Source organism: Idiotropiscis lumnitzeri, chromosome 8, assembly GCF_059441095.1.
Source record: "Idiotropiscis lumnitzeri isolate Australia: NSW breed Sydney's pygmy pipehorse chromosome 8, RoL_Ilum_1.0, whole genome shotgun sequence".
NCBI lineage: Eukaryota > Metazoa > Chordata > Actinopteri > Syngnathiformes > Syngnathidae > Idiotropiscis > Idiotropiscis lumnitzeri.
In genome coordinates this window covers 17,939,813-17,965,852 of record NC_142398.1, presented here as the reverse complement: position 1 = coordinate 17,965,852, position 26,040 = coordinate 17,939,813, and the positions used below count along the sequence as shown (strand labels likewise).

Sequence of the window (26,040 nt, the reverse complement as noted above, 5' to 3'; positions counted from 1 at the left end):
ATAAAAAAAAAGGTATCATTACATTGATGAAATTGATTAATAATATAAAAATTATGTGTTGACGTGTGGCCATCGTCGATCGACTTACTGTAGCTGGATTGCAGGGCAAATACATCGAGAATTTTTTTTTTTTTGACCCCAATAACTTATATGACAGAATGACAAAACAAGGTGAATTTAATGTTTGGTATAAAACTTGTCTGACATTTTTTATCTTAGCTTCTTATTATTGTGCCCTTCTACCACCTAAGGTATGTGCACTCTGGCAGCATTTAGTCGAAGGGTATAATTGCTCAGCACAAGGCTATAAATGACAAGCAGTCAGCAAGCCGCAACCAGAATTTCCAAGGAAATTCTGTGTGTTCAACCCAGTAGAGTGACTTTTGGCCCAGCATGTACGGCAATACAATATTTCGTTTCTGTCACGTTGCGGGTTGTCCTACGTGGCATGTAAAACATTCTGTCAAGGCTATTGGAAAAAAATGAACAAAGTTGCTGTTCCATATTGTTCCAGGGAGTACTTGCGCTTTTTAAGTCCCCCTTTCCTCAAGCACAGTGTCATGTTTTCTGCTGAACTAACTAAATCTTACCTTGAGGAGCTGTTTTGGTGTTTGGAGGACAGAAAATGAAACAAGGCGGAAAGGAAAGAAAATAGGATGCTTGCAGAAGAAACAAGACTCAATTAGACTAAATCTGACTAGAGCTTCTATTTTTAGCTTCACGGCTGGGGCAACAGGGAGAAAACACCACTGCCTTCTGACCAATCGCATATGTTAGCTGTGAACCAATGAGAGCCTTGCGACGAATGAGCAATGAAAATGGCCGTCACTCCTTATTCCTATTAAACTGCCTCCGGATCCTTCCACTGACAGTTGCAATTAACACAACGTTGGAAAAAAAATAGATTACGGCCAATAAAATTACTTATGTGCAAACAGGTCAAAACAAGCTGTCTCCTCATACCCTTAATGAAAAAATTATTGAGACCCGCTGATTTATAGTCTTATCATGAATTGGAAATGAAGGGTGGTGTGTCGGTGCACAGTGAAGAAATTGTGGCCGCGGATTTATCCTCAACATGAGTTTAGGGGTGGAAATGTCCACTGGTGAGGAACATATATCTTAATATTTCCATCCCAAAACACAAGTGTTCTCCTCAGAGTTCTGTGACAAGGTTTAGAGCACCGGTGTCAAACTCAAGGCCCGGGGGCCAGACCTGGCCCGCGACCTAATTTTATGTGGCCCGAGAAGGGCAAGTCATGTGCATCAACTTCCTGTTTTATCACATTTTCTTCACTTTTAACAATATTGAGGTATGAGATATTTACATTCACTTGGTTACAATTGTCCCCTTTTAAAATAAATTGAAGAATTGTTAAACAATTACTTACTGGCTTCTGCTTTCAAAACTGGCTTTCCATCAATTTGTTGTGTGTATGTGATAACATAAGGTGATCATACATTTATATGGGTTCACACTCATAACGGGCCTCAGAGGGAAACCATAATTACGATGTGGCCTGTCCACAAAAATGAGTTTGACACCTCTGGTTTAGAGCTTTAATCAAAAGACAATTCTGCATGACTCAGTGTGACCGAAAAAAAACAAAACTACCTTAACACACACTTTAGTTCTTACATTGAGATTACACGCACACACACACACTCACAACCACTGGTGAACATGATAAAATACATCCACATGTGTTATACTGCCATCCCCCAGAGCCAACATCTGGCCAAACCTCACTTTTTTTTTTTCATCAGACTCATTTTAGAAGCCCATCCATATTAGTGCTCTAATCCAAAGCTCCTGCCCTATACCGCTCAGGTCACACTGGACTAAAAGAGAAAGTTTACGTTCATCAGTGGTGTGGACATGCCATGTTTAATATATTGCTCATTCAAGTCAGATGTTGCACGATTAGACACACAAATATGTACACGGATTAGGGGGATGAGTGAATTTCAAATCACATGATCTGTATGTGTGATTATGAAGGCGATTTGGACGTTATGGGCAATTGTTTTCATAATATGCTTGTTTGTTTTTGTTTCTAAGCTTAGACCTCTCTCCACCTCTTTGTCTCTGGTCTTCCTTTGTTTTGTTTTTTTTCCCCCTCGTTTGTTTCTCATTGGAGCAGATTAAAAGGCAGTGTGCACGTGTGAACTAATCCATGAGTTAGTGATGGGTTTCAACCCTGGAGTCTCTTGGCCCTGTCATGCAGCTAGCACATCCCCCCCCTCCATCCCCTGCTTTCCTCCCTCACCAATGAACTTTGCACGAGCACTTGTGTGTGTAAGCACGTGTTTTTGCCTGTGAGCGTTGCTTGAGGTGGTTCAATTGCTGCTCTGTTGTTTTATTCTGACATTTTTTTTCTCCCATGGTTCTACTTTTGCCCATTAGTCCTTGGTCCCTCCTCTGCACTGTTGCTATGCGTCATGTTGCATAGTCTTTGTGGCTCGGAGGGGCCTCAGCAGTTAGCGTGACAGCAGCGTTGGTCTGCTTCGTGATCAACTGGGGTTTGACTGTATTTACTACTTGTGGTCATGGCATTGGTTAGGCAGGGCGGGAAGTTCTTATAACGTTTTATTGTCCCCAGTTCGTAGTGTTGTGCTGAATGTCTAGCTTTCGCATGCTCACCCACAATATTGTCCCACACATAAATCTCAAATTGGGGATTGAGGTCACAACTGCATGCTCATAGCTATCCAAGTTCTATTTGCCGCCCACACACCAAAGTGCTACCATTACTTTAACTCCTCGACGCTTCCATTGTGTTTGCTGTTCATATCAGAGGTGAGCGCCTGCTTAAATTTTGCCAGTCCGTCACTCATCATTGGCCAGCAGGCGGCCCCTCAGTCTGTCATCGTCAGTCTGTTATTATTCCAAGCCGGCCCAGTCCATCTGTCCGTCAGTCCGTTATCGTTCTCTTAACCGGTCTTCCGTCATTGCTAAATGACTGTTCGCCACTTCTACTTTAGCATCGTTATTTAAAAAAAAAAAGAAATCACAAGCAGCACTGGGTCCATCATTCATTATTCGTTAGTCAATCCAGCCCAATATAGTTGAGCTGTCAGTCCGCCAGCCGAGTGGGAGTCTGACAGACCTTCCGCTGGTACTGACTGACAGTCCTTACAAGTCTAACCAGACAAATGGCTGAACGTTGTCATCTCTCTTTTTTTGTGGGGTGTGGGGGGGTTGGCCCACCGTTAGTAAACCGAGAATTAATCCTGACTGGTTCCAGTTTAGTGTCCATGGCTAGTTTCTGGGCAGATTATACACACAGACTCACACACACAGCAACCCTTTCCTCCCCCATTTCTCCCAGCTCTACATTTGTCACCCGTACCATCTCACCCCAACTCTTTCTGTATCTCTCCCATCTGTCCGGATTTCATAAAGGCAAAGAGGAGTCTATCGGTCAGACCAACGAGAAGAGTCTGCAGTCGATGTGGGGAAATGATTCCTCTAATCTGGCATGTGTACGGAGACATGATGGACTGACTTTGGTTTGCAGAAAACAAAAGAGAACTTTCACAAGTACACAGCGCTCTTTGCCTCAGGCTCGAGTAGAGAGTGGTGATGTTACTAGCGACGTGATGAGTGCCCACCATCTTTGTGGAATTTTCTGAAAAGCATGGAATGAGCACAAACATCTCGAAAATCCTCCACAAGAAATGAGGTCAGAAAAAAGTAAAGGACGAGACCTATTCTACTCCTCTTCTCGACGAATAATGATCCAGTTGCGCTATTGAAGTCGACTTGTTGGGCAAGTGATGCCGTTTGAAACGCCATGGTCATTTTGTCACGTCGCTCTATTTTATTTTATTTATATTTTTGCTATCCTCAAACAACGTAATGAGATCCAATTTTCCAAGACAATATGCATAATTGTACCATAATCCAAACTTCAATATTCCATACATGAAAGTCATTTCAAATCAATCTTGCATCTCATCTTGGTTTACTACTTTTGAGTGTCAGTGTTGTTCATCAGCGAATGTTGGAACCGTCACATTTCCCTACATGCACTTTTAAAGCTTTTTTTTTTTTGGTTTTTAATCACATCTTGCCATCAGTGGCATACCGGTTTTTTTTATGTCCCAGTGAGCACTGGCATTTCAATTATGGTTCCCCTCCTATTTGATGAGATCGGAAACTGTTCTTGTTAAAGGAAAATAACTACTTAGATGTGATCGCTTGCCTAAAAAGGCTCGCTGCCAAAACCAGACGTTTTCTACATAGCCATCTGTAAGTGCCATTTTGTGAACTTTACATTCATGCTTCACGTAATAAAGCTGCGGGTTTAGGCACATATAGCGGGCCCCAGTTTGGCGCCCAGGCTGGTAGCTGTTCCAGCAGTAGTGAATGGTAGCTCCCCCAGTAACATGAACAGCCTATTCAGTCAGGTGGTGCGGGTTGTATTGGTGAACATGTGACTATAGGCGCTCATGTGAGCGAGAAAGGCAGAGAAGGACGACCCGCTCCATGAAACGCAGGCACAGAGAGACTACGTGGCGATTTGGAACAGCAATGTCCTCGCAGCGGAATGCTAGGAATAAAAAAAAATGTCCTGGTTGCTTGGCTTCTTCATGTTGCTGAGTTGGCTTTGTGTACATTTTGATTATTTTCATTTATCATCCCAAATACTCCAGGTTACTATTTTATTGTAGAGGTCCAGGTGGTGGTGTTGGTCCAAGACATTATGTTGACGAGCAGCATGAAGTTGGTTGAGCACCGGTCAAGTGGTGTCTTTATTATACGGTACATACAGTGATGTGCCCTCGGCAGAGTGTGAAAGCTCTGTGGGAACAACAGCAGCCAGTCAGAGTGACAGCAAAGCATTATGGGGGATGGATGTATGAGCTGCCACGTGACTTGAGCCCTTCCCCTTTGCATGTATACGTATTGCATGTTACCATCCGTACTGTGGATTCATGGGCCACATGTGTACATGTTTTTTTTTTTTCTTGACATATGTTCTGGGACATAATGGGCTTACTTGAGATTTGTTTTTGATGACCAGTTATGGATTGTTTTTGGAGTACAATAAGAATGTGCTAAGCGCAGGAAATAATAATGATCAAAAAATTCAAATGAAAATTAAACTACGTGCACATCAACTGGGTTTGATTTAATTACATTCCTCCGTGACGTGAGATAATTTCACATTGCCTTAATGTCGTGCCCAGTGGTCATTGATTCAATTGCTTTAAATGAGGCTTTGCATTCCAAAAAAACGCAAATGCTTTCCTCTAATCTTTGTCATCACCGTGAATTAGGTTTTTGGGCTGCTTCAAATGAGGCGTCACTATAAAGATGTAAGCGGGAAAGGTGATCTCTCTTGCAATGGTTTCTCTTTTCTTTTTTTTTTTTTCTCGTTTCCAGGAAGATCGCACTTTGTCATGATTATGATTCCAGTTGTAAATCAATTTAGTAGATTTACCTCTGAGAAAGACAGCGCTGATGTGTAATTAGTGTAATAACTGGGTGAAGGGTCAGATTTTCCCTCCCTCTAGATGAAATAGAATTGGGTCAAAGTGTGTGTATGTTAAATGGACTTGAAAGCGTGGGGGATTTGCCATGGAGAAGACGTGTATTGACTCTTATCTGAGCTGGAAATGTGACCCTGCCTTTAAGAGCACGGCCAGTAATGATGGCAGACATCTCGGGCCTGAGAAGTTATCTATTATTTATGTATTCACAAGTTTGGAATCTAGGGCAGTCTTTTTTTTTCCCTCTGTCGCCAGTGCTTTAGCTTTAAGTATTGCTTTAAGACTGCTTTGAATAAGCAGAAAAAAAACATTTTGGCTTATCAATGCAGTTTTGTTAAAAAAAAAAAAAAAAAAAAAAGATAATTTTCTTTTTCGTCATGATTGTCCTCAGGCTTGTTTTTTATTGTGACTAATTTATTCTATGCCTGTAAACATTTGCAGAAATACCCTTGCTGGTATCATAGTCAAATTTGCTTTCACATTACCTTCAAGCTATCAAAAATACAACATGGAGCGATTAATTGTAACATTTTGGAAATGAAAGCAAGGAGAACGAGTATTTGATGAAATTATGATTAGGAAACCATATCAGTGATGGTGATTTTGTTTTACTCAGATCAAAATGACTCTTTATCTGAATGTTGTGGGTTTGATTTTTATCTTTTTGCTTCCATACTGATGATGTGTGCATCTGTTAAGGTGCTGGACAGTTGCTCATCGTATGTACGTGTGTTCCGGGATGATAACGGTGCACGGGAGTAGGCGAGTGGTGAACCGCACTCCTTTGAACTGACAAAAGAGATGCACAGTACATGTGATGTGCGTTGGTTCTGTAAAAGTAGGTGGGCAGCTCTCATATACCAGATGGGGAGAGAATCAAAGTGCTTCTGTAAAAATAAAACCCACACTGGAGTCTTGTTTTCTCACATTTCAAAGCTCAAGTGAAGCTGTTACTAAGCACATTAGTGCCGAAGTAAAAAAAACAAAAACTCATCGCATTCACACGGTGCTGCAAATGGAAATGAGTTAAAAGTCATGCGATTGAAAAGGCCCCGTGCTCATGTGATCGGCGGGGAGGGGAGATGAAGCAGGAGAGGTGGGGTGCGGTGACCCATGGTCGCCTGGCTCCTCGCTCACATGTCAAAGCCAAAAAGGCTGAGCTGCCCTCCTGCGTACCCATCTGGAGACCATCAGGAACACAAGTCATAAGAACACCCTCACACACACAAACATGAAGAGACTAGCGTAAACACACAAACTCATGGAGTAGAGGTGCCACATTTCCGCGAGAATACATTTTGGGTACATCTGCACAACGGCATGCATTACAAGAACTATACCCCAAAAACAGATCTAAATAGTTTGTTTTGATCGACACTGTCAAAAAAGTTCTGGTATCTAGTATTGACAATATTATTATTTTTTTTTTTTTATAATATTGGGCCAACATTAAAGGGGAAGTCAACCCCAAAATATTCTTTATGAGAATATGGTTCTGTGCTGTCCCACTAGTTGAAACATGGCAATTTGATGAATATTTTGTTTGCAGAAGATGAGTTAAGCAGTAAAATCCCCCCGATTTTAGCCGACTCAAGAGGCGGCCATTTTGTCACTTCTGTCAACTCAAAAGGACATTACAGTGGCTCAGTGCTCATTTCAGAAAACAGGTGAACCGTGATTAATCATTACCTGTTTTCTAAGAGTGTGATTTTTGCTAAGTGCCACAAATTAAAATCTCGAGTAGATATTTACCCAACGTTATTAGATTTTTGAATTAGAGTAGATTGTTTCCGACCAGATACAAACTTAGCATTCGTGTGAATCTGCTTGCGCATGCTGTTGAAGGTGCACATATGCGTTTGAGTCTAGCGCTTATCTAACCACACTCGGCTATAACGAGGTTTACTGGTCGTGTGATGATGTTACAGCCATCCATTTTCTATTGCACTTATCCTCATTATGGCCGCAGCTCAGCTAGAGACGATCTCAGCTGAATTAGGTAAACCCTGGAGTGGTCACCGGCCAATCGCAGCGCATATATAGACAAACAACTACTCCCCATCGCAGTCATGTCTACAAATTTAGCGGAGTCGGATTACATGGAGAAAACAAATGCATTACAGACGAGCAAAGGGAGTTTGTCTAACTATTTATGGTAGCGAGACGCCACTCATGCTGTACGTAGGAAATGGCTTAAACTCTGTGGGTCTACATGATAAGCTATCAGTTGCACGGCTTTGAGAGGGCCTCCCAATTAGCCACAAACTCATGGCCTTTAACCTCTTACTGACACATTTAAAGATAGCGTTGGCAGGACAAACTTCCATGATAAACCTGCATCCGCTTTCAGCTATCTTTAGTCACTTGCTTGTTCCCTAACCACAAATGAAATGACGATTTTTTTTTTTTTTTTTTCCCCAACTACTTGCTTGCCAGGCTCAGTCGGTGTCGCAATAAACAGACTGTCTGCCTTCCTTCTGCTCGTACATGATGAGCTGAGGAGTTGTTCTTCAATTATCAGAGTCTGGCGTGTGTCCAGACATCAGGACAAAAACCATGTCGACGTTTTTGCAAGCTCGTCTATCACCGAGAGACACATTGAGGGTGTTTGAAGGCAACATGCTGCCAATGAGCCACTTGTGTTTCTAAAACAGGAGATCACATGGTACCCGTGATAGTGTCAAAAAGAACAGAACCAGAACTCCGAGTGCTTTGACCATACACACTATCAACAATTGAACATGATGTGCAGGTCTACAAAATAAAGCCAGCGTAGACGGAATGGATTGTTTCTCAGGACCAGTATCTCGGTGTTTTTGTTAATTATAGCCTTATAGCAAGGATAAAGACAAGATATGCTTCAGGACTTGGCTTCCTTTTCATGTGCTACCATAGCAACCTGTCAGCCCGGATAGAACAATGCATATTCATCGGATTGTGATTGTATTTGTTGTCTTCTTAGATACAGTATGTACTGTTTTCATGTTCTGGGGCAAAAAAAAAAAATCTGCAATAGTTCAAAAAAATTAAACGGTCCAGCAGTCAGAAGGCCTTCCCAAGAGCTACTAGGCATGCTGGAATTAAAGTTGGCCTACTTGACCATTTTCGACCAAATGGAAGTTTTGTAGGACTTTGGCTTACGTGACTGCACGACGACATCATTGCCACGTGGGTGTTAAATGATTCTTGTGATTTCGCACCATCTTGGCGAATGCTACGCAACAAGCGACGCCTCTCGGTCACAAATAGAAATCTTGGTGCGAGGAGCCTGAAACTGAAATTACCATGGCAGCGTGCTGCTGCACTGCGGCTGCCCCTGTGGATCAGAGACAAGTGAGGTCAAAAGAGAAGAGAAATGGACAGTGAGGTGGTGTTTTGGTTGTCTTTTGAGATACATGAGGTGAGCGCTTTCAGTTCTGGTCAGAGCGCGAAACGTCATCTTGGTGTTTTGAGGTCTGGAATTTGTTAACTGCACTTTGGCATGGCCAGACCGATCCTCAAATGTCGCTCTTCTCGCATGGCGTTGTGGGTGACCCACAGTGGATTTAGTTGGAGACGATGCACAGATGTCAATTCATATTTTTATCATGACATGAAAATGTTGAATGGGCAAATCAAGTAAATCAAAAATGCTGTTCTAGACGTGCGGACTGATGCAGCATTAAATCTTTTTTTGTCTTTGCTTCTTTGGTATATCGTTCCCCCTCACCGTTATTTGCCTCATAGTGCATTAGCAGATTTTTAACTGTCCTGAGCCGCCTGTTACCATGGAAATGTTTGTAGCATTTCCTCCGTACTTAGCGTGCGTTTTGGACAATTAAAAGCATCGGGCTTACGATCGGTCTCTCCGCCGAGCATTATTTATTTATTAATTTGTTTCATGAAGACTGGCCGCCCATTAGAGAGCATCTCCCAGATGGAGCCAGGTTTGCTTGAAAGAGAGACGAACTGTCAGCTGATAACGTGACGCTTTGAAGCCGAACGGGTGGGAGCGCGGGTGGCCGTGTGAGGCAGACGCAGACTTTGCGAGGCTCCGTCAGTCGAAGATAAGGCGTTGACAAAAGGGCCCGAGCCAGACTGACTGACTAGCAGCGCACTTTGCGTTCGTGTTCTCGTGACCTCCAAACTTTGAGCACCACAGATTGCACCATGACACCTCCTCCTTCATTCGAAGCGCACTCTTCTAGCTCCTGCCGAGTTAAAGCGCACCCTCATGCACGCTTGCGGTGCTCTGATGGTTTTCATTCTTCTTATCAGCGGCATCCATGTATACCTTAATCTCACATTCACGCAAATTAGCCAATGGATATTCTGGGGCGCACCATTCTTAAAGCAACAGAAAATATTTGCCGCTTTGAATCCCAGTTGTTTTCATCTCCTGAGTGTGGGTCACTTCACTGAGCCCCCCCCCCCGACTCCTTCTAGCCCCCCGCCCAGCCCTTCAGGCGGGCTGAAAGGGCAGCTCCTGTTAATGGAGCGCTGATTGTGTTATAGCCATAATTATCTCTCTTTATCTCTCTACTCCGGGCCATTAGCAGGATAGATGTCACCCCGGGCCTTCCGCCAGTCACCCAATAAGGTGCTGTCGAGATGATGGAACGTATGGGCTGAGAGAGGTCCAGGAAATGCCATTACACCTTTCCTCCCTTCACAGGCACCTATCATCTAAAACATATTTGTTATGGAGATGAGTGGGGTAACTGAAGCTGGCGATGAGAAATGCCAACAGAGGATCACATAGCGTTCCAGAGGCTTTTTGACAATGCAGGAGCTTTTGCTTTCTACAAGTATGTCACAGTGTGCATAATATGTGGCGTACAATGTGTTACGTTAGGGTGTAAATCTTTACCATTTCCTCATTCACGCTCCATTGCAAATGGATTGCTGCCAACAGTGGAGTCGGTAACAGTTGACATCTGTGTTTAGCCGTTTAAAAACGCTCAAATGTGCTTCATGAACCAGTTGTAGTATTTTTGGACTCCTGTAGGTGGCACTCTCTGTTCAACATTGGGCTGGAATCACGCTGACTTTGCCATTTTTGAAACCCTTTATTTAAACCAACAGTGCCATCTAGAGGACTGAAAAATACAACAACTGGTTCATGAGGCAAATTTGAAGCTTCATTTTCCCATCACTACTGATTAGCACTGACGTGAGAGCGTCATTCGTTACAGCTGATTGTCCGATAAATTTAAGTGGTTTTTTTTGTGGCCTAAAAGTGCCCACGACAATATGAAATTGTTGTAAATAAACATAATAAAGCCTTAAACTGTTTGAAAAGTTTTTTTTTCCATTTTATCCAAACATACCTCGCTGATGTGTGTGTGTGTGGGCGGGGAAAGCTGATGTAGCAGTCTTCATCTTCACTCAGTGTTCCTTCTTGTAAACAGCGCATATAGATTTTTTTTTTCTCTTGTTGACTTCTGCCTTCACCTCTGTAGCAAATATGGACTCTGCTCCTCTTTAAAATGAGTCTGCTCTTTTTATTTAATTTTTTTATTTATTTTTTAAAATTCCCACAAAGCAAAACAGGCAAACCAGTTAATCCTTTGAAGCAAATTGAAATGAAATCTAGTGAGGTGCCCTAAATATTTTTGGCTTGGTGCATTACCCCGTTGGCTTTTAATTTTAATTTTTTTTTTTTTTTAAATATACTATTACATAAATAATTTCATGAGCTTTATTGCGTTCGACTGGCAGCTAGGGAATGCATTTCTATCAAAGGTGCCACACTTGTCAATGTTGCCTGTGCTGTGTCGCATTTACCAGCATGCATTGCAATTCACATTTTCTGTTTAAAAATTCCGTTTCCCCGCCCCCTCACATTTTGTCTGCAGACGGGCTCACCTGCGGCTGTGTCTGGAGCGCTTGAAGACCCTCATCCCGCTGGGACCGGACTGCAGCCGCCATACCACCCTGGGCCTGCTCAACAAAGCCAAAGCACATATAAAGGTAAGTCAAAGTACATGCATTCATTTTATCTATGGCTTTTTTTACTCGGGTACCTGGCGGTTTGAATAATGGATGGATGAATATTCATGATTGTACCTTGTTCCTCTATAACAAATGAATAAAAAGAACGACGCAAATTCCATACTGTCACACCAGAGCTGTGATTTGAACCCCAAACCTCAGAATAGTGAGACAAACCTATAGTAGTATATGATATAAAATTAGACCATAAGACTCTCAATGAAGCTCATCAGTTTGTCATTTTGAGGAAACATGCGCATTTAAAACGTGAAGCTCAGCTGCCTGGTGTTGACGAGCACTCGAAACCTGACGTGAGCGCCGCGTGCTTGCGCGTAATATGGCGGGCGATCGAACAAAGGCCTTATTGTTGCTGCCCAGCTTATTCCACGACATCCACCACCACTCCACACATCTGCTGCTGTCAACTTGCTTCAGCAACGATGACTCTTTGTTTTAGTCTGTCGCCACTAGTGACATAACGCTAAAGAACAAAGGGGTATGTACTGTAGTCGTGTTGCGCTTCTCTTCTTACCAATGATTTTTCTCATTTACGTTAGTTCAGTCAAATTTGTAGGGCAAGTATCGATATTTGAAATTTCACCGCAATTTTGACTAAATTGATGTCTTGCAATTTTGGCCTGCCTGAGCAATTGGCGAATATTTTTAATTGAAACTTGGAGGGACATGGAAGGGTCAAGAAGAACGTTGAGAATTAATGAAGTCATACCGTTTTACTCTTTGTGTTTTTTGACCAAATGTTCTAAAGATGGTATCTGACAAAAACATTCCTCCATAGTTTCTTTCTCCTCAGACAAGAGAACCAATTTCTCTGGACCCCATCATCTTATTTTTAGAATTCTTGAAAATATATCATATTTCATCTATTTCATCACTATCTTGCAGAAAATCTACACGTCCACGATAGTTTTTTTTTTTTTTTTTAAATCAAATCGACCATCTTTTCTTCTCTTTCACTTAACGTGCGCCATATTCCCTCTAGTGTCTGCCTCACCTTTGGATGCAAAGATGTACTCTATTGTATTGTATTGTACTTCCATGTAACCCCGCCCCCTTTGTCTCCTGCCTCCAGAAACTTGAAGAAGCGGACAGGAAGAGCCAGTACCAGTTGGAGTCTCTGGAGCGTGAGCAGAGGCACCTCCAGCGCCAACTGGAGCTGCTGAGAGGAGGCGGAGGTGCGGGCGTGGAGGGCGAGAGGATACGCATGGACAGCGTGGGCTCCACCCTCGGGTCCGAGCGCTCCGACTCCGACCAAGGTCAGTTGCTGTTTTTTGTATCTACTTATAATAAAGCAACGATCATCATTCTCAAAAATTAGCTTAATTTATTAGACATTGTCATTGCCCTCGAACAGTGGAGGGTTTTTTTTTTTTTCGTCGACCTGAAGTGCTATTAACATAAAATATGAATTTGTGACACCAGATCACAGAAGGTCCAGGCAAATATGACTATTACTAAGATGACTAGTGCTAGCCACCAAGGTAATGTCATCAAAAGCTAAAATGTGTGCGCACATGAGGACATTTTTGAAATTTTAAACTTAACCCTTTAGGTCGCATTGTTTTTTTTTTCAATACAATATTCACGTTTAATATTTCAAAAGGTTGCCGCTTAAAAAATGATTAAGGCACACTCAAAATATTGCTTGTTGGCGCTTCAAGGGTTAACCTTCCTAGTTGCGAATATAATTTGACATAGACAGCTTCCTGGCAGCTGACATGGCCGAATTTGCTTTACTGATGCAACTCATGTTGTTCAGCGAAATTGTTTAGCCGGCGATGCCTTGAAGTGTTCTCGTGAAGAATGCAGTCATTTAGCTCGGGAATGGACGGAGACGTAAAAAATCAATATGGCTGAGTCCGTACAACGGAAGTGCGTGTCATATAGTCAATTGACACGAGGGTCTGCCTTGATGTTGAGGGTAGCATGGGAGCTCTATCTCAGACATGTGCAGGATGCACATTTTGGGACACTTCGTCAATACTCCAATCCAGTCAATGCGCTTCCTTCCTTGCGAGTGCCGATCAAGTAGTTGACGTTGCTCTCTTGTGCTGCCACAGAGGAGATCGAGGTGGACGTGGAGAGCACGGAGTTCTCCCACGGAGAGCTGGACAGTCTGAGCACGGCCAGCACCAGCGACCTGGACGACCACAGCAGCCTGCAGAGCATGGCCAGCGACGAGGGATACTCCTCCTGCAGTGTCAAACTTGCCTTCTCCTCCTAGAAGCTACACAACGCCGCCACCATCACCACCGCCGCAGACACCTCCTCCTCCTCCTCCTCCTCCTCCCGCTGCTCCCTGCCCTCCCATCTGGTGTATCCGTGCACCCATCCAGCCGTGGCCACAGGCATCTGTTCACCTGCTTACAGTGCTCCCATCACCATGCAACAATCAACAGTGTGAGACCGGAACCTAATAACTTGGACAGGGGCTTTCAAACTTTTTGGGTCTGGGGACCACCTACAGGGGAGATATTTTTACAAGGAAATTAATCCTTATACCAACTGAACTACCAAGGAATTATTGTCTAAACGCTTCAACCGAAACACCTTGAGTGGAGAAAATCGACAAGTAATTGACACCCCCTCCCCCCTCGGAAAAAAAGTGTTATTATTGCTTGGAGATGCCACAATAAGGTGGCAAAGCACTACTTTTATCTAAACAAAGCTCCTCAACTCACTACAAGATAGTTCCGTAGCACTGAAATGCCACAAGATGGCGCCAAGAATATTCTCGGATTGCTTTGGCCTGAGCACAAAAACAGCGAATAGGTGAGTTTTTCAGCAACTAACAGCGAACGTGTTCGGACAATTCAGTAAATGGCAAATATGCAGGGAAGCACTGTAATCAAATATATTTTCCTCGTTCAGTGGTTCACGTTTAGAACAACTCGAGAGTTATACAGATTTATATGACGCATCACAGTTAATTGGTTTACTGTGTTTATTTTATTGTGGAGCCGGTCCCTTTAATGTAGGCATGCACTTTCAAAAAATAATAATAATAGGGGGGGGGGGGGGGGGGGAACCATAATTTATTGCAAATTCTTTCGCAGCTCACAGAACCCAATTTGAGACCCCTGATCTCGGACCCCTACAATTTGGTTTTAGTCGTTTTAGAAAGACAAATGGCAAAATACTCCCGGGAGTTTAAACCCGCGCATACAAGCCCAAATATGACCCAGAATGCACTTGAAGCCTATTTGTTATTGAAGTCGCTCGAAGCTGATTGGTGCTTCAGCGTTGGGCCCCCAGCCAATAGAAAGCACACGTCGCGGCGACATCACCAAGACGCCAAATCTGTCTTGGACACTTGACTCGGTGCTATTGTGCAACTCCTCCATCAGCTGGGAGAGCAAAAGCGTCTGCTTCCACACGCTAACGCGGAACAAGACGACCACACAAAAGTCATTCCTGTTGAACGCGTGGCGTTCTCTCTCACGCTGTCTTTTCTCCTCGACGAGCGATCCTGCACTTAAATACTTTCCAGCTGACGCGGCCCAAACAACAGCAACAAGATACGTTGGGAATAGACGTCCACTTTGTCTCCAGCAGTAACAAGCAATAACTCTTCATCTTTTCTCCCTTTGTGACCGTCCAAAAAAAAAAAAAAAAAGCAGTCGTTTTAGTTTTTTTCCTTTGTACATAAAAATAGCTAAATTAATAAATGTTGAAGATGAAAAAAAAGAGCTCATGGATAGAACTTTTGCCTCTGTTGCTGACTTGTGTTTATTGTGCATTTGAAAGTCCATATTTGGAAGCGTGGTGGGCGTGGCTTGGACATTTAGTTTTTGCTGGTAGACATCCTACAAGTTAATTATTGTGATGCTGTCTGGTGCTGCGCAAGGATTCGGGATGGAAGCTGCAGAGTTTTAATTTATTACACGTGATATTCTCTCGGAGTGTGCATGTGTGTGTGTGTGTGTGTGTGTGTGCGCGTGTGTGCGTATGGCATTCCACCGGTGGTCAGGTGATCCCACATGTTGGGGAAAAGAAACGGGTTGTCAAAGTTAGCCATCCCAACTCCACTGGCATTAAGAATTGCACTTCGCCCGCTGTTTTTTTTTTTTTTTTAACCCCCTCTTCTATCCTTTTGATTTTTAACAAAACATCCTTTGAATATTTATTTCTCCATCCCTCTTTGAACAGATGTAACAAAGGGGGGAAAATAACTTATTTTCATCCTGTCTTATTTTGACTTCATTTTCGATGCGTATTCCTCATTCCTTATTTTACAAATAATGTATTTTGTGTTTTGTTGTTCTTTTGGGTTTTTGGGGGAGGGTAACATAATGTAGCCATTTTCTTTTTTTTGCTTTTGATGTTTATTCGATGGACACTTGAAATGTAAACGACCCCAAAGCTGCTCCTAGTTGCTGAGCCTGTTTCGAGTCTTGTTTGGAGGATGACCCCCCCCCCCCCCCCTTCTCCACACGACATACTCACGTCCGCAAGTTATACAACTAGATTGGCTTCTCTCCAAACCTGGCCTGCCAGTCCAGCGGAGATTGTGAGTGTGTGTGCGGAAGACGGCTGAGGTGGAGTGGGGGGGTGGGGGGGGGGTTTATCGCCAAGGGCATATGCTGAGCCAGCTACTACCCAAACTGGGGTCTTTTAGAAAGCCACTTTCCTCTTACAAGAGGTTTGTCTACTCTTGACTAGATTTGTCATATTAGTTAATAACGCGTGTCTTACACTTACAACACCTCCAAAAGGGGATTGAACAGAAAAACAAGAGTAGAGTTTGTGCTTGTTGGATTTGTTGGCACTGAATCGGAAAGTGACCACTGGTGCTTGATCCTACAAGCAGAAATGCCAAAACCACGTCAGAACACCTCAGTGTCCTCTCTCTTTCTCTTTCTCTTTCTCTCTTCTCTCTCTCTCTCTCTCTCTCTCTCTCTCTCTCTCTCTCTCTCTCTCTCTCTCTCTCTCTCTCTCTCTCTCTCTCTCTCTCTCTCTGTCTCTCTCTCTCTCTCTGTCTATCTTTCTGCCTGAGGGTCAGTTTACATTGATTCTGCCCCTCTGTAACTTTTTAGCCATCCTTGTTTCCATTTCTTCCTCATGTTGCTATGACAAAACTGCGCTATGTCACATCTTGTAAGCTGGCTGACTGAACGCAACATAGTTTGTCAAAAAGGTTCCAGGACTTTGTATGACAATTTTTTTTTCCATTTCAATGTGGGTCAGACAAGACAACCAGCACATCTACAAAGAAATGCTCTGTCCTGAAAAAAAAGGGCGAGAATGGCGGCAGGACAATACAATACAATACAACTTTATTTATATAGCGCATTTCACAACAGCTTCAGCGCGCCTGTTCACAATGGCCAGAGCATCTGGCAGTTCCTTGCCAAAAAGAACATTGTCGTGCTGAAGTAAGCGTCCTTCTCACATGGCCTTGCCCTGTGGGGTTTTCCCCACCTTAAGATCAAGGAGGTCATCATTAGAAGCTGTTTTCAAAACATCCCGACATTAAGATGGCCGTGACGACAGCGGTGAAGTATGCCTGAAGAATCCTTTCTGGAGCATGTAAAAATGTGGCACAGAAAGCTGGCAAAGTGTGTTTGACTTCAGAAGATTATGTCTGTAGGACAAACAAGTCGTTTGGATTTGAATTGCGATATTTGTGACACAAGTCCTGGTAATTTTTCTGACAAACCTTGTCAATTTTCTTTTTTTTTTTTTTTTTTACCTCTGCTGAGGTTTTGGTTCCTAACAAGCAACCTTGAGCGTGTGGTTAACTTTGCAAGTGGGATCTGCTTTTCATAGTCAAGGCAGTCCCCAATAAGTGGATGTTGCAGTGTTTTTGTTTTGTTTTGGGAAACCACACTCCATTTCGGTGTCGGTGAGGAAAACGGGTCCATGAGGTGGAGTGAAGGCAACGAGACAAGTCCCTTTGGGGAGTCGTCCTGTTGTTCTCAATTTGTGACCATCCTTTGTAAAACATGCACTCTGATGAACGTGTTTTATTGCAAAGTTGGAAATGCAATACTTACAATAAAAACGAGATTTTCAAACCTGAATCACAGACTCAACCTTTTCGTAAAATATATATATATTTTTTTTTTTGCACAGTAACTCTATTTCCCCTTGTAATCATAAAATTGTTTTTAATACTTTACAGTCAAACTGTATTACACGAATATCACCACGTTGTCAGTTTCCCCTCATGAAGATCCTTGGGCCTTTGTTTGCATTTGTTAAGATGAGCTACAATAAATAAACGAGTGTAAAATATATAATAGTGATCATTATTGATTAAGCAGTTATTTAATCAAATATGTTGTGAATATTAAATGTATATTTACGGGGAATAATTCTTTTTGGCATCGGCTCCAACTCATTCGTAACCTTATGAGGACAAGTACCATAGGAAATTGATGGACTTTTTTTTTTTTTTTTTTTTTCCAGTGCACCTGATGGCCTCCAGCGAGACCGAGCTTGTACTGAAGCACACATGATTTTCGATGTTTCTAAAAAGCTATCTGCAAGACAATGGTGGCGACCTTTTCATTTCGGGCTTTACAAGGGAACATCCAGCACAGCGCGTCATGTTATTATTTATTTATTTTTCTTCCAAGTGTTCACAGCATGTGAAATATGCTTGGAACAGTGGCTCGACCTCCCGTGTTGAACAAAGGCGCCATGACACACTGCGTAGAAACTGGAGAGAATCTTTTCAAAGATGCCAATGTCAACAAGTTCCTCCAAGATTTCAAAGAAAGGAAAATGCACTTTAGAGTGCAACTGTAAAAGGTCATACTACGCCTTCACACTAATGACACTCGCGCAAGGAAATATTTAAATCAATAAAAAAAATAAATAGGTGATCCTAAAAGACAGATCCAGTGTTAACAAAATTTGGATCAACATTGGCGCAATGTTTCTTATTTTGGGTATAGTGTGCCATGATGGGGAACAAAAAACGCATACTGAGCGTGGTTTATAATCCATCCGTAAAGGTAGATTTTATTATTTTTTTTAATATAAGACAGTATTTGAGTTTACGAACAGTGCACAGCTTTATTAATCGTTACTCAGTAAATATTGGTATTGGAATTATCACTGCGTGTCATTGACGAAACGAGTTCCGACGTCGATAAGCTCCAAGTCACAAATCGAGGACCCCTGTAGTTTTTTTTTTTTTTTTTACTGATTTAAGTACTAAGTACAAGCACGGTAGAGCTTTCGGAGGCCGATGCCAACATCTTAGAGGGTAACACGTGGCCACCTAGTGGTCCAAATGATGACACGATTGTGTCTCTAATTTTTCAGTTTTCTTTTCCTCTCCATAATGAAATATGACATTTATTGAGACAACATTCTTTATTCGTGAAGCACAATAGCATTTTTTTAATCTATGATTTATAGAGCATCTCTCTCTCTCTCTCTCTACTTCTTATCTTCATCATGCACGTAAAGGCGTTTTGTTTGCAATCGACTACATTGACTGAATGCCTTTACGTGCATGGTGGAGATTAGGAGAAGTAATGGTCAAATAATTTGACTGTGAGAGTTCGCCACAAACTGAACGTGTCACTGGAATACCATTGATCGTGGTATATTGGAAATATTAATGGTGTAGGCCAGGTGTCAAACTCCAGTCCTGGAGGGCTGCAATCCTGCATGTTTTCCATCTCTCCCGGCTGCCACACACCTGATTCTAATGAGCAGGATACTTATCCGGCTTCTTCAGAGTTTGCAGATGAGCTGATCTTTTGAATCAGGTGTCTTGCAGCTAGGAGAGATGGAAAGCATCCAGGTCTGTTTGACACCTATGTAGAGGAAAATGATGAAGGCAACTGTAAATAAAAATAAACTAAAATAAAAATGGAAGTGATCGTGACGTTGGAAATGGTGAGTTCAATGTGAGCAATACAATGGAATACAACAGTGGTGTCCAAATTGTAGGCCATGGGCCATTTGTTTCCCACCGTCCATTTTTTTCAGCACTTTGCGGCATCTACTAAAAATGACTTCTACTGATAAATTAATTGGAGAACTTTTCTCAATATGCAGAAATACAAATTAGTAATTTGCAACTAAGCAAGTGAAAACATTTCTCTTTATAAGACTGCAGCCAATAAAAATAATTGTAATTTTTTTAAAAAAATGTTTACTTCATTTTCTGCTGTCAACTTCCAAATTAGGCACATGTCACATGAATGATTCCCAAGTGTCTGCTTTAAAAATTGTCAAATTGAGGAATACAGTCTGATACCCCGGCCATATAGAAATTGTTACCATGCAGATGCTAACGTAAATAGCAAGTAGCCAAAAGCATACTGACGTTTGACGACAAGCAGCATAATTTTACTGCGTGTTTTTTTTCCTTTTCTTTCAGCTACCATCAATGCTGTTTGTTAATTGCAGTAATACCCAAAAAGCCACTAGGTGGCAGTATCACTCTGCAAACACCGTTCTGTCTCTTCGACCTGTCTGTCACATCAGTGGTGAGTAGTTTGACTTTATTTACTGTGGTTTAATATTACGTGCTTAACTTCTCTCTATCTACTTTCACGAGCTGGAGACACTGAAAACAAGCTTGCCAAGTCTGTTCAGTAATACAAAAAAAAAAAAACACACTAAACTATGGTAATTCAATATGCATTGTTTACTATAGTAGTGTTTTAAAATTGTAACAGAAAGATATATGCAATTATGGATCCATACATATGGATCATGGTCATTCATACAATTTGATCAATAACAGTAAAGAAATACCCCCAAAGAATTAAGAAGCGTAGTGTGGTCGGCGGAGTTGCACTGTCAGGCTGACGACTTTTATTTTGGAGGATATCCCACCACTTCCGGTCTGACAGTACATCTCCTCCGTCCAGATCCCCTTGTGGAATTAAGAGGGATATTTATTTCTATTTATTTTTGTATTTACATTGGACTGCCATGGATATTTTTTTAAATGGATCTCGTAATTGTGTTTAGAATTATGGCCTAAATTTTCAGTTTTCAATAACGTTTTGAAAATAGGAAAATCAAGCATGGCTGTTTTAGCATTGCATACATACCCAATTAAAATCGAGGCATCATTAAAAAAAATGCTAAATTACACTTTAGTTTTTTTTTTTCAAATATCTTATCGAACTATATGAAAACTATGCATAATATTATTGATAAATATAAAAAACTGTGTGAAGTTCCCTGATACGTCATGCATGATTAAACTGCTTTTACGATTGTTTGAATTTTTTGCTCTTGTTTTAGCATTAGTTTTGATGTACCTTTATACCTGTCCAGTATTACGATTGAACCAGGTCATTTTTTTGTTCAATTATTATTGAATATGACGAAAAGAAAATAATCACATCAGACAATGTTGTTACATCAGGATTTTTTCAGAGCACGGGGCTGTTTCCCCCTGCAAACAAGGCTAGAAAAACAGACTGCTGCTTAATGAAAACATTTCATCCATACTTTGGTCTTTTCTGGAATGAACTAAGAGACGTTGGCGCATCACAAACGGAAAGTGGGGTGTTGGGGTTTTCTCCCCCGCCTTCACTCCCATCATGACTCATCCTCTGGAGCTCATCTTGTAGTTGTTTTCCAACCCCCTCCTCTTGCCTCACTGGAGCCCATGCCACCAATTACGGTGCTGAAAGTCCTTAGTGGGAAGATTGCCAGGAGGTAAAGGAGGCCAGCGGGGCAGTGTGATAGAAAGCGGGAGGTGGGTGGGTTTACTCCACTGATAGTGAGTCATTTGGCGACTGGTCGTCTGACATTCGAATAACTTCGGTGGCTTCTCGCGAATCAAATTATGGCGTTAATGAATCATTAATTTGTGGAGTTTATGAGTACAGTAATTAATTTATTCGCTGATTTTTAAAAGGTAAATAATGTACTAATGTTTTAATGCAATAAAAATAATAAATTGCCTCCATTTTTCGCCACAGTTTTTAAACCAATCAGATTTTTTTTTTGTCCCTTGTGTTGTCAGGATATATTCTACCACCCCTTTAACACAAACATTCAAATAAAATTGCTTCCTATTTGTGAATAGATTGCTGTTGACAGGACCTGAAAGCAATCATACTTAGAGTGGGCATACGTCATATCCTTTGATTAGATGGGGGGAAAAAAGGCCAAAGATAGCAATATTCATCTTTCGCTAATATTGCAAGCTACGTATCCATCCATTTTTTTTTTTTTATATACTGCGTATCCTTACTTTGGTCCTGGTGAGCGAGAGGTGGAACGTTTGCCAGCCGAGTGCGGCGAGTTCCACAAATTTTCAAATGTTTGATGTTCTGTTAATTTGTTAAGAGAACTGACATGAATGTGAGATTAGAAAAAACACTTTTTTATGAACTGTTAGAAATACAATACAGCAATAGTTTCTACTTTTTTTTTTCCATGTTGCCTGCAAAAACAAGTCATTCAATTGTGTGATAACACATTTTTCACATTACCTTCGCACTTTGTGATGAATGACGCTGGAAATTCCGAGCTATGCTCATCAAATTGAAAGCATTTTTTTTTTCATGATGTTTTGTGTAAGTCACCTGCGAAAGAATGCTCGTGTTCAGATGGAAAGTTGATCATTCCAAATGATGCTTGGCTGGAGCAGGAACAATGTTCAATATAGTCACTTATGTGACATGAGTGATGTCTATAAATAAACAACACTCTCTCCCAGATTTTTAAAGGAAAAACAGTACGAGAGGAATGACTTTACCTAATCCTTGAATAGGTGAAGTTGAACATGTAAAACAACTTCATTGAAATGGACGAAGAACAACTTTAACTAGCTTAAGTGGGGTGCATGACTCCTTCTGAGCAGATCGGGAAGCGAAAAAAAAAATTTCAGGCCCCCACATATCGAGCAACACGACCAAACGTGACTGAGCTGGTGCGCAACATCCAGAGTTCTACAAGTATTTTGCATGAGTGGCCGACTGTTGCAACTAATTTTACTGCGATTCAAAATTTTAGTCACAGCTGATTATTAATAATTACCAATCGAAGGGCTGACAGAAGCAGACAAAATGTGAAGTGTAAGACTTTTTGAAGTCACAGCATATTCTTACATGCCCAACTCAGTGCACTGATTTCAACCCAATTGAGCAGGTGTCGGAAAACTACGGCCCGGGGGCCACATGCGGCCCGTTAAACGTTTTAATCCGGCCCGCCGAATTTGGGAAAAAAATGAAATGAATAAACCTTGTGAATGTTTTATTTTCTAAATATTGTTGGAATGCTTTTGTTCACTTTCATTTCAAATTAAATGTATTTTTTTTTATCTCCGATGAAGTGGTTACAAAAACACTCCATCCATCTGCTCCTGGTCCGGCCCGTCTGTCAAATTTTAGAGCCCATTGTGGCCCGCCAATCAAAAAGTTTACCCACCCCGATATCGTTTATCCTCTATTGAATAGAGCATGCTTGCAAATGACTGAAATCAAAACTAGACCGCGAAATAAGCAGCAACCGAAGGTAGTTTCAGTCAAGGCTTCCAGTCTGTCGCAATCAGCCGCCTACACTACCTTCCTGTGTGCCATGCATTGTGACAGCTCGCTAGTCATGCATCGTTCAGCAACAAGATCTCAGTCTGCTTCACCCCCCCCCCCCCCCTCCCTCAATGTTTTCCTGTCCTTCAGCTGGATTGTTGCTAAATGGGAAGTAGCACTTTGCTGATGAGTGACATGTCATTTCTCGCAAACACGCGGACACACACACATATACACAGCGTGACAAACACACACCAGCGTACTGCCGCTGAGCTGATTCGGTCACGATGTCACAGATGCCGACCTTGTTTAACACTCAAGGTGAATATGTCATTCGCCCACGACTCGCCATCTCTCTGATTAGTGTGACAACCTGAGGCTCGTTCGCAGCGTCGCAAGAGGTGGCGACGACTCAGCTGTTTGAGGAGGGCCTTGGGCAGCCATCATTCACACGACTGCATTTATTCTAAAATGTGTGTTTTTTGCACTCGTTACTCCTGCACTGTTTGCACTTAACGGGACTCTGATAGCGTGCGTCATTTGTGGCAACTTGTGGCAGAGAATCGCAAATAAAAAAATAGACGAGGGGTGACCGTGGCCACCCCTGGCCACCATGTAGCTCCGCCCCTGCGTGTATCTTGAAACGTTTTGTTCTCTAATGATGCGTCTGCACTTCACCGTTTTTCCTCCGTGACAGTTTGCGCTTTTTGTTTCTGAGAATGTTTTTTTTTTTGTGTGGAAAAGAAGTGACGGATCGGCATGGCAGATGCAGCAGCTGCCCTAGAGATATGACACTCGTGGTGTTGACTCAATACAATACAATACAATCCGTCTCAGAGTCCTCACGATTGAACCGCGTGTGCAGAAAGCAAAAGATGTCATGATTAAAAAGGCAAATCATGAATTATTTACACGCATCAACTGATCACGAAGAAAATAGTTGACGTTTATGATTCATAGGCAACCAAGTGTTAAATTTTGAACTTTCATCTAGTTGGGCTTGAGTTTACACCATGTCTGTGTGTGTAGGCAGGATGGTGAAAGCTGCGTCACATATGTTAAGCGGGGTACACATATTCCGACAATCTGGTCAAATTTGAGCATTTTTGCTCCCTTGCAATCAAAGTCAACAAAGGCTCAATTCCCGGATGTAGTCCATTTTAACACTGAATAGTGTCATTATTACTGCTCTGTTAACAATTTTTCTTGCTATATTACCCGATTTGGTAAATGTTAGCTTAACACCAAGTAGTGTGGCTGCATATAGAGGCCTTGCTGGTGTTATAGTTAACACCCTAGTTGTTGAATTAACACCAAAAGATTTGCACTCCACAATAACACATACAGAGGAGCAACACGTACAATTAGAGCATACAACAATACTATCACACATCTATTTTCTCTCGCTGCGGTGTTAATGAGTTCTTTATTTTGAAACGGTCTTTTAATTAAGGAATCGTTAATAGTTAAGTAAATGAAGTCGAGGCTGATTCACCATGTAGAGGAGCAGCTGGTCTGATTTTTATGAATGTAGCTGTGTGTCTGTGGTAGAGTGGTGGCATGACCACTGTGGCAAATGTGCCAGCGATGCGACGTGGGCGCATCATGGAGCAAATCAACCACAAGTATGTGACTGGAGGCATTCTTGCTGAGGTGTATTTTGTCAAAGAAACTTCACTCGGGAATTTTTAACACTGCCATTCAAAAGTATTCTTGCCTATGAAGGAATGTGTCTGATGCTACTCCGCATTGAATTTCAAATTTTCAACAGTTTCATTGACACACACCCACCAGATGACAGATGCCCCATTTTAGATTTTAGAAATCAACACAGTTTGTGAGTCCACTGGGAGACAAATCTGCATTTTATGCATCCTACCTTTTTTTCTACTGCTGATTATGAAATGGAAAAACACAAAATTTAACTTTTTTAATGGTGAAAGGAGAGCGTCTATTCTTTTGTTGGGTAGTTTGGTGATTACAATGTCCTGTGGGTCTTGGAAATGACTAAAATGCTCTAAAATGGATGGCAGTGAAGGAGTTAAAGGAGTAAAAGTATAATTGTCGAAATGTATTAGTGGTGAGAAAGGAGGGCTGGGAGGTGGCTGATGAGTCACTCACGTTGCTGGTGTGTATGTCACAAGACACGGCATCAGACTCAGGATTTCTCAAGTTCTTCCTGCGTTGAGTGTGGGGGTTTGTCATCCATTGTTATCAGTAAAAGGCATCAAGTATCTGAATCGTGCACAAGCCTGGACAATGATTATTTACAAAAATAAATTTAAAAAAATGATATTTTCCATAAGGTTTTGTGGTCATTGCATTTTTTTTCAGGTCAGAGTGCAGGCAGAACAAAGCACGTGCGAGTCGTATCGGAAAACCACGAAACGTACTCAGAATGTTGTAATTAATAGACCGGGTTGATGTTTGCGGTAGTAGTTATGAGTTACTGAATGCTCACAGGTGTAATTAATAACTGGACACATAGGCAAGAAGTGCAACGGGAACAACATGAGCGAAAATCCTTCCATCTATTTTCTCTATCGTTTATCCTGTTCTAATATGGAAAGAAAATTATTCGCCCATCACCGCTGCGCTTCCTTCACGCAAATCTGCATGGTGGAGTTCTCCAGTGACCTACTCAAAGCAACGAGCGAGCATAAAAACAAAGATACCATCACACGTGGAAACGTCCGTACTCTTAAACATCCAGGATAGGTTTGCCGTAGTGATGGGAAAACGAAGCTTCAAATCTGCTTCATGAACCAGTTGTAGTATTTTTGGACTCCAGTAGATGGCACTCTCTGTTCAACATTGGGCTGAAAGCGGACTGACTTGCTATTTTAGATAAATTCAGTATAAACCCTTTATTTAAACCAACAGGGCCATCTAGACGACACACAAATACAGCAACTGGTTCATAAAGAAAATTTGAAGCTCCATATTCTCATCACTAATTTGCCGTACTTGAATACAAGAATGATTATAATTACGTCAACAGCAGCAGGAGCTCAGCTCGTTCTCTCTAGAGTGGACAACGTGAGTGAAATTCAAATGCTCACGGTGTGTGTGCGTGTGCGCGCGCGCG

General features: G+C 41.9%; 1 protein-coding gene across 2 annotated transcripts in view; it reads left to right on the top strand.

Moving 5' to 3' along the window:
* The window catches only part of mxi1 (max interactor 1, dimerization protein), a 30,170-nt gene extending 12,657 nt beyond the window's left edge, over positions 1-17,513 (top strand). For both annotated transcript variants that reach the window (XM_088303368.1, XM_088303369.1), the window contains exons 4-6: positions 11,337-11,451; positions 12,563-12,746; positions 13,551-17,513. In XM_088303368.1, coding sequence (XP_088159494.1) covers positions 11,337-11,451; positions 12,563-12,746; positions 13,551-13,714 — 463 coding nt within the window. In that variant the 3' untranslated portion in view covers positions 13,715-17,513. The remainder of the gene's footprint in view (positions 1-11,336; positions 11,452-12,562; positions 12,747-13,550) is intronic.
* Positions 17,514-26,040: the final 8,527 nt, after the last annotated feature.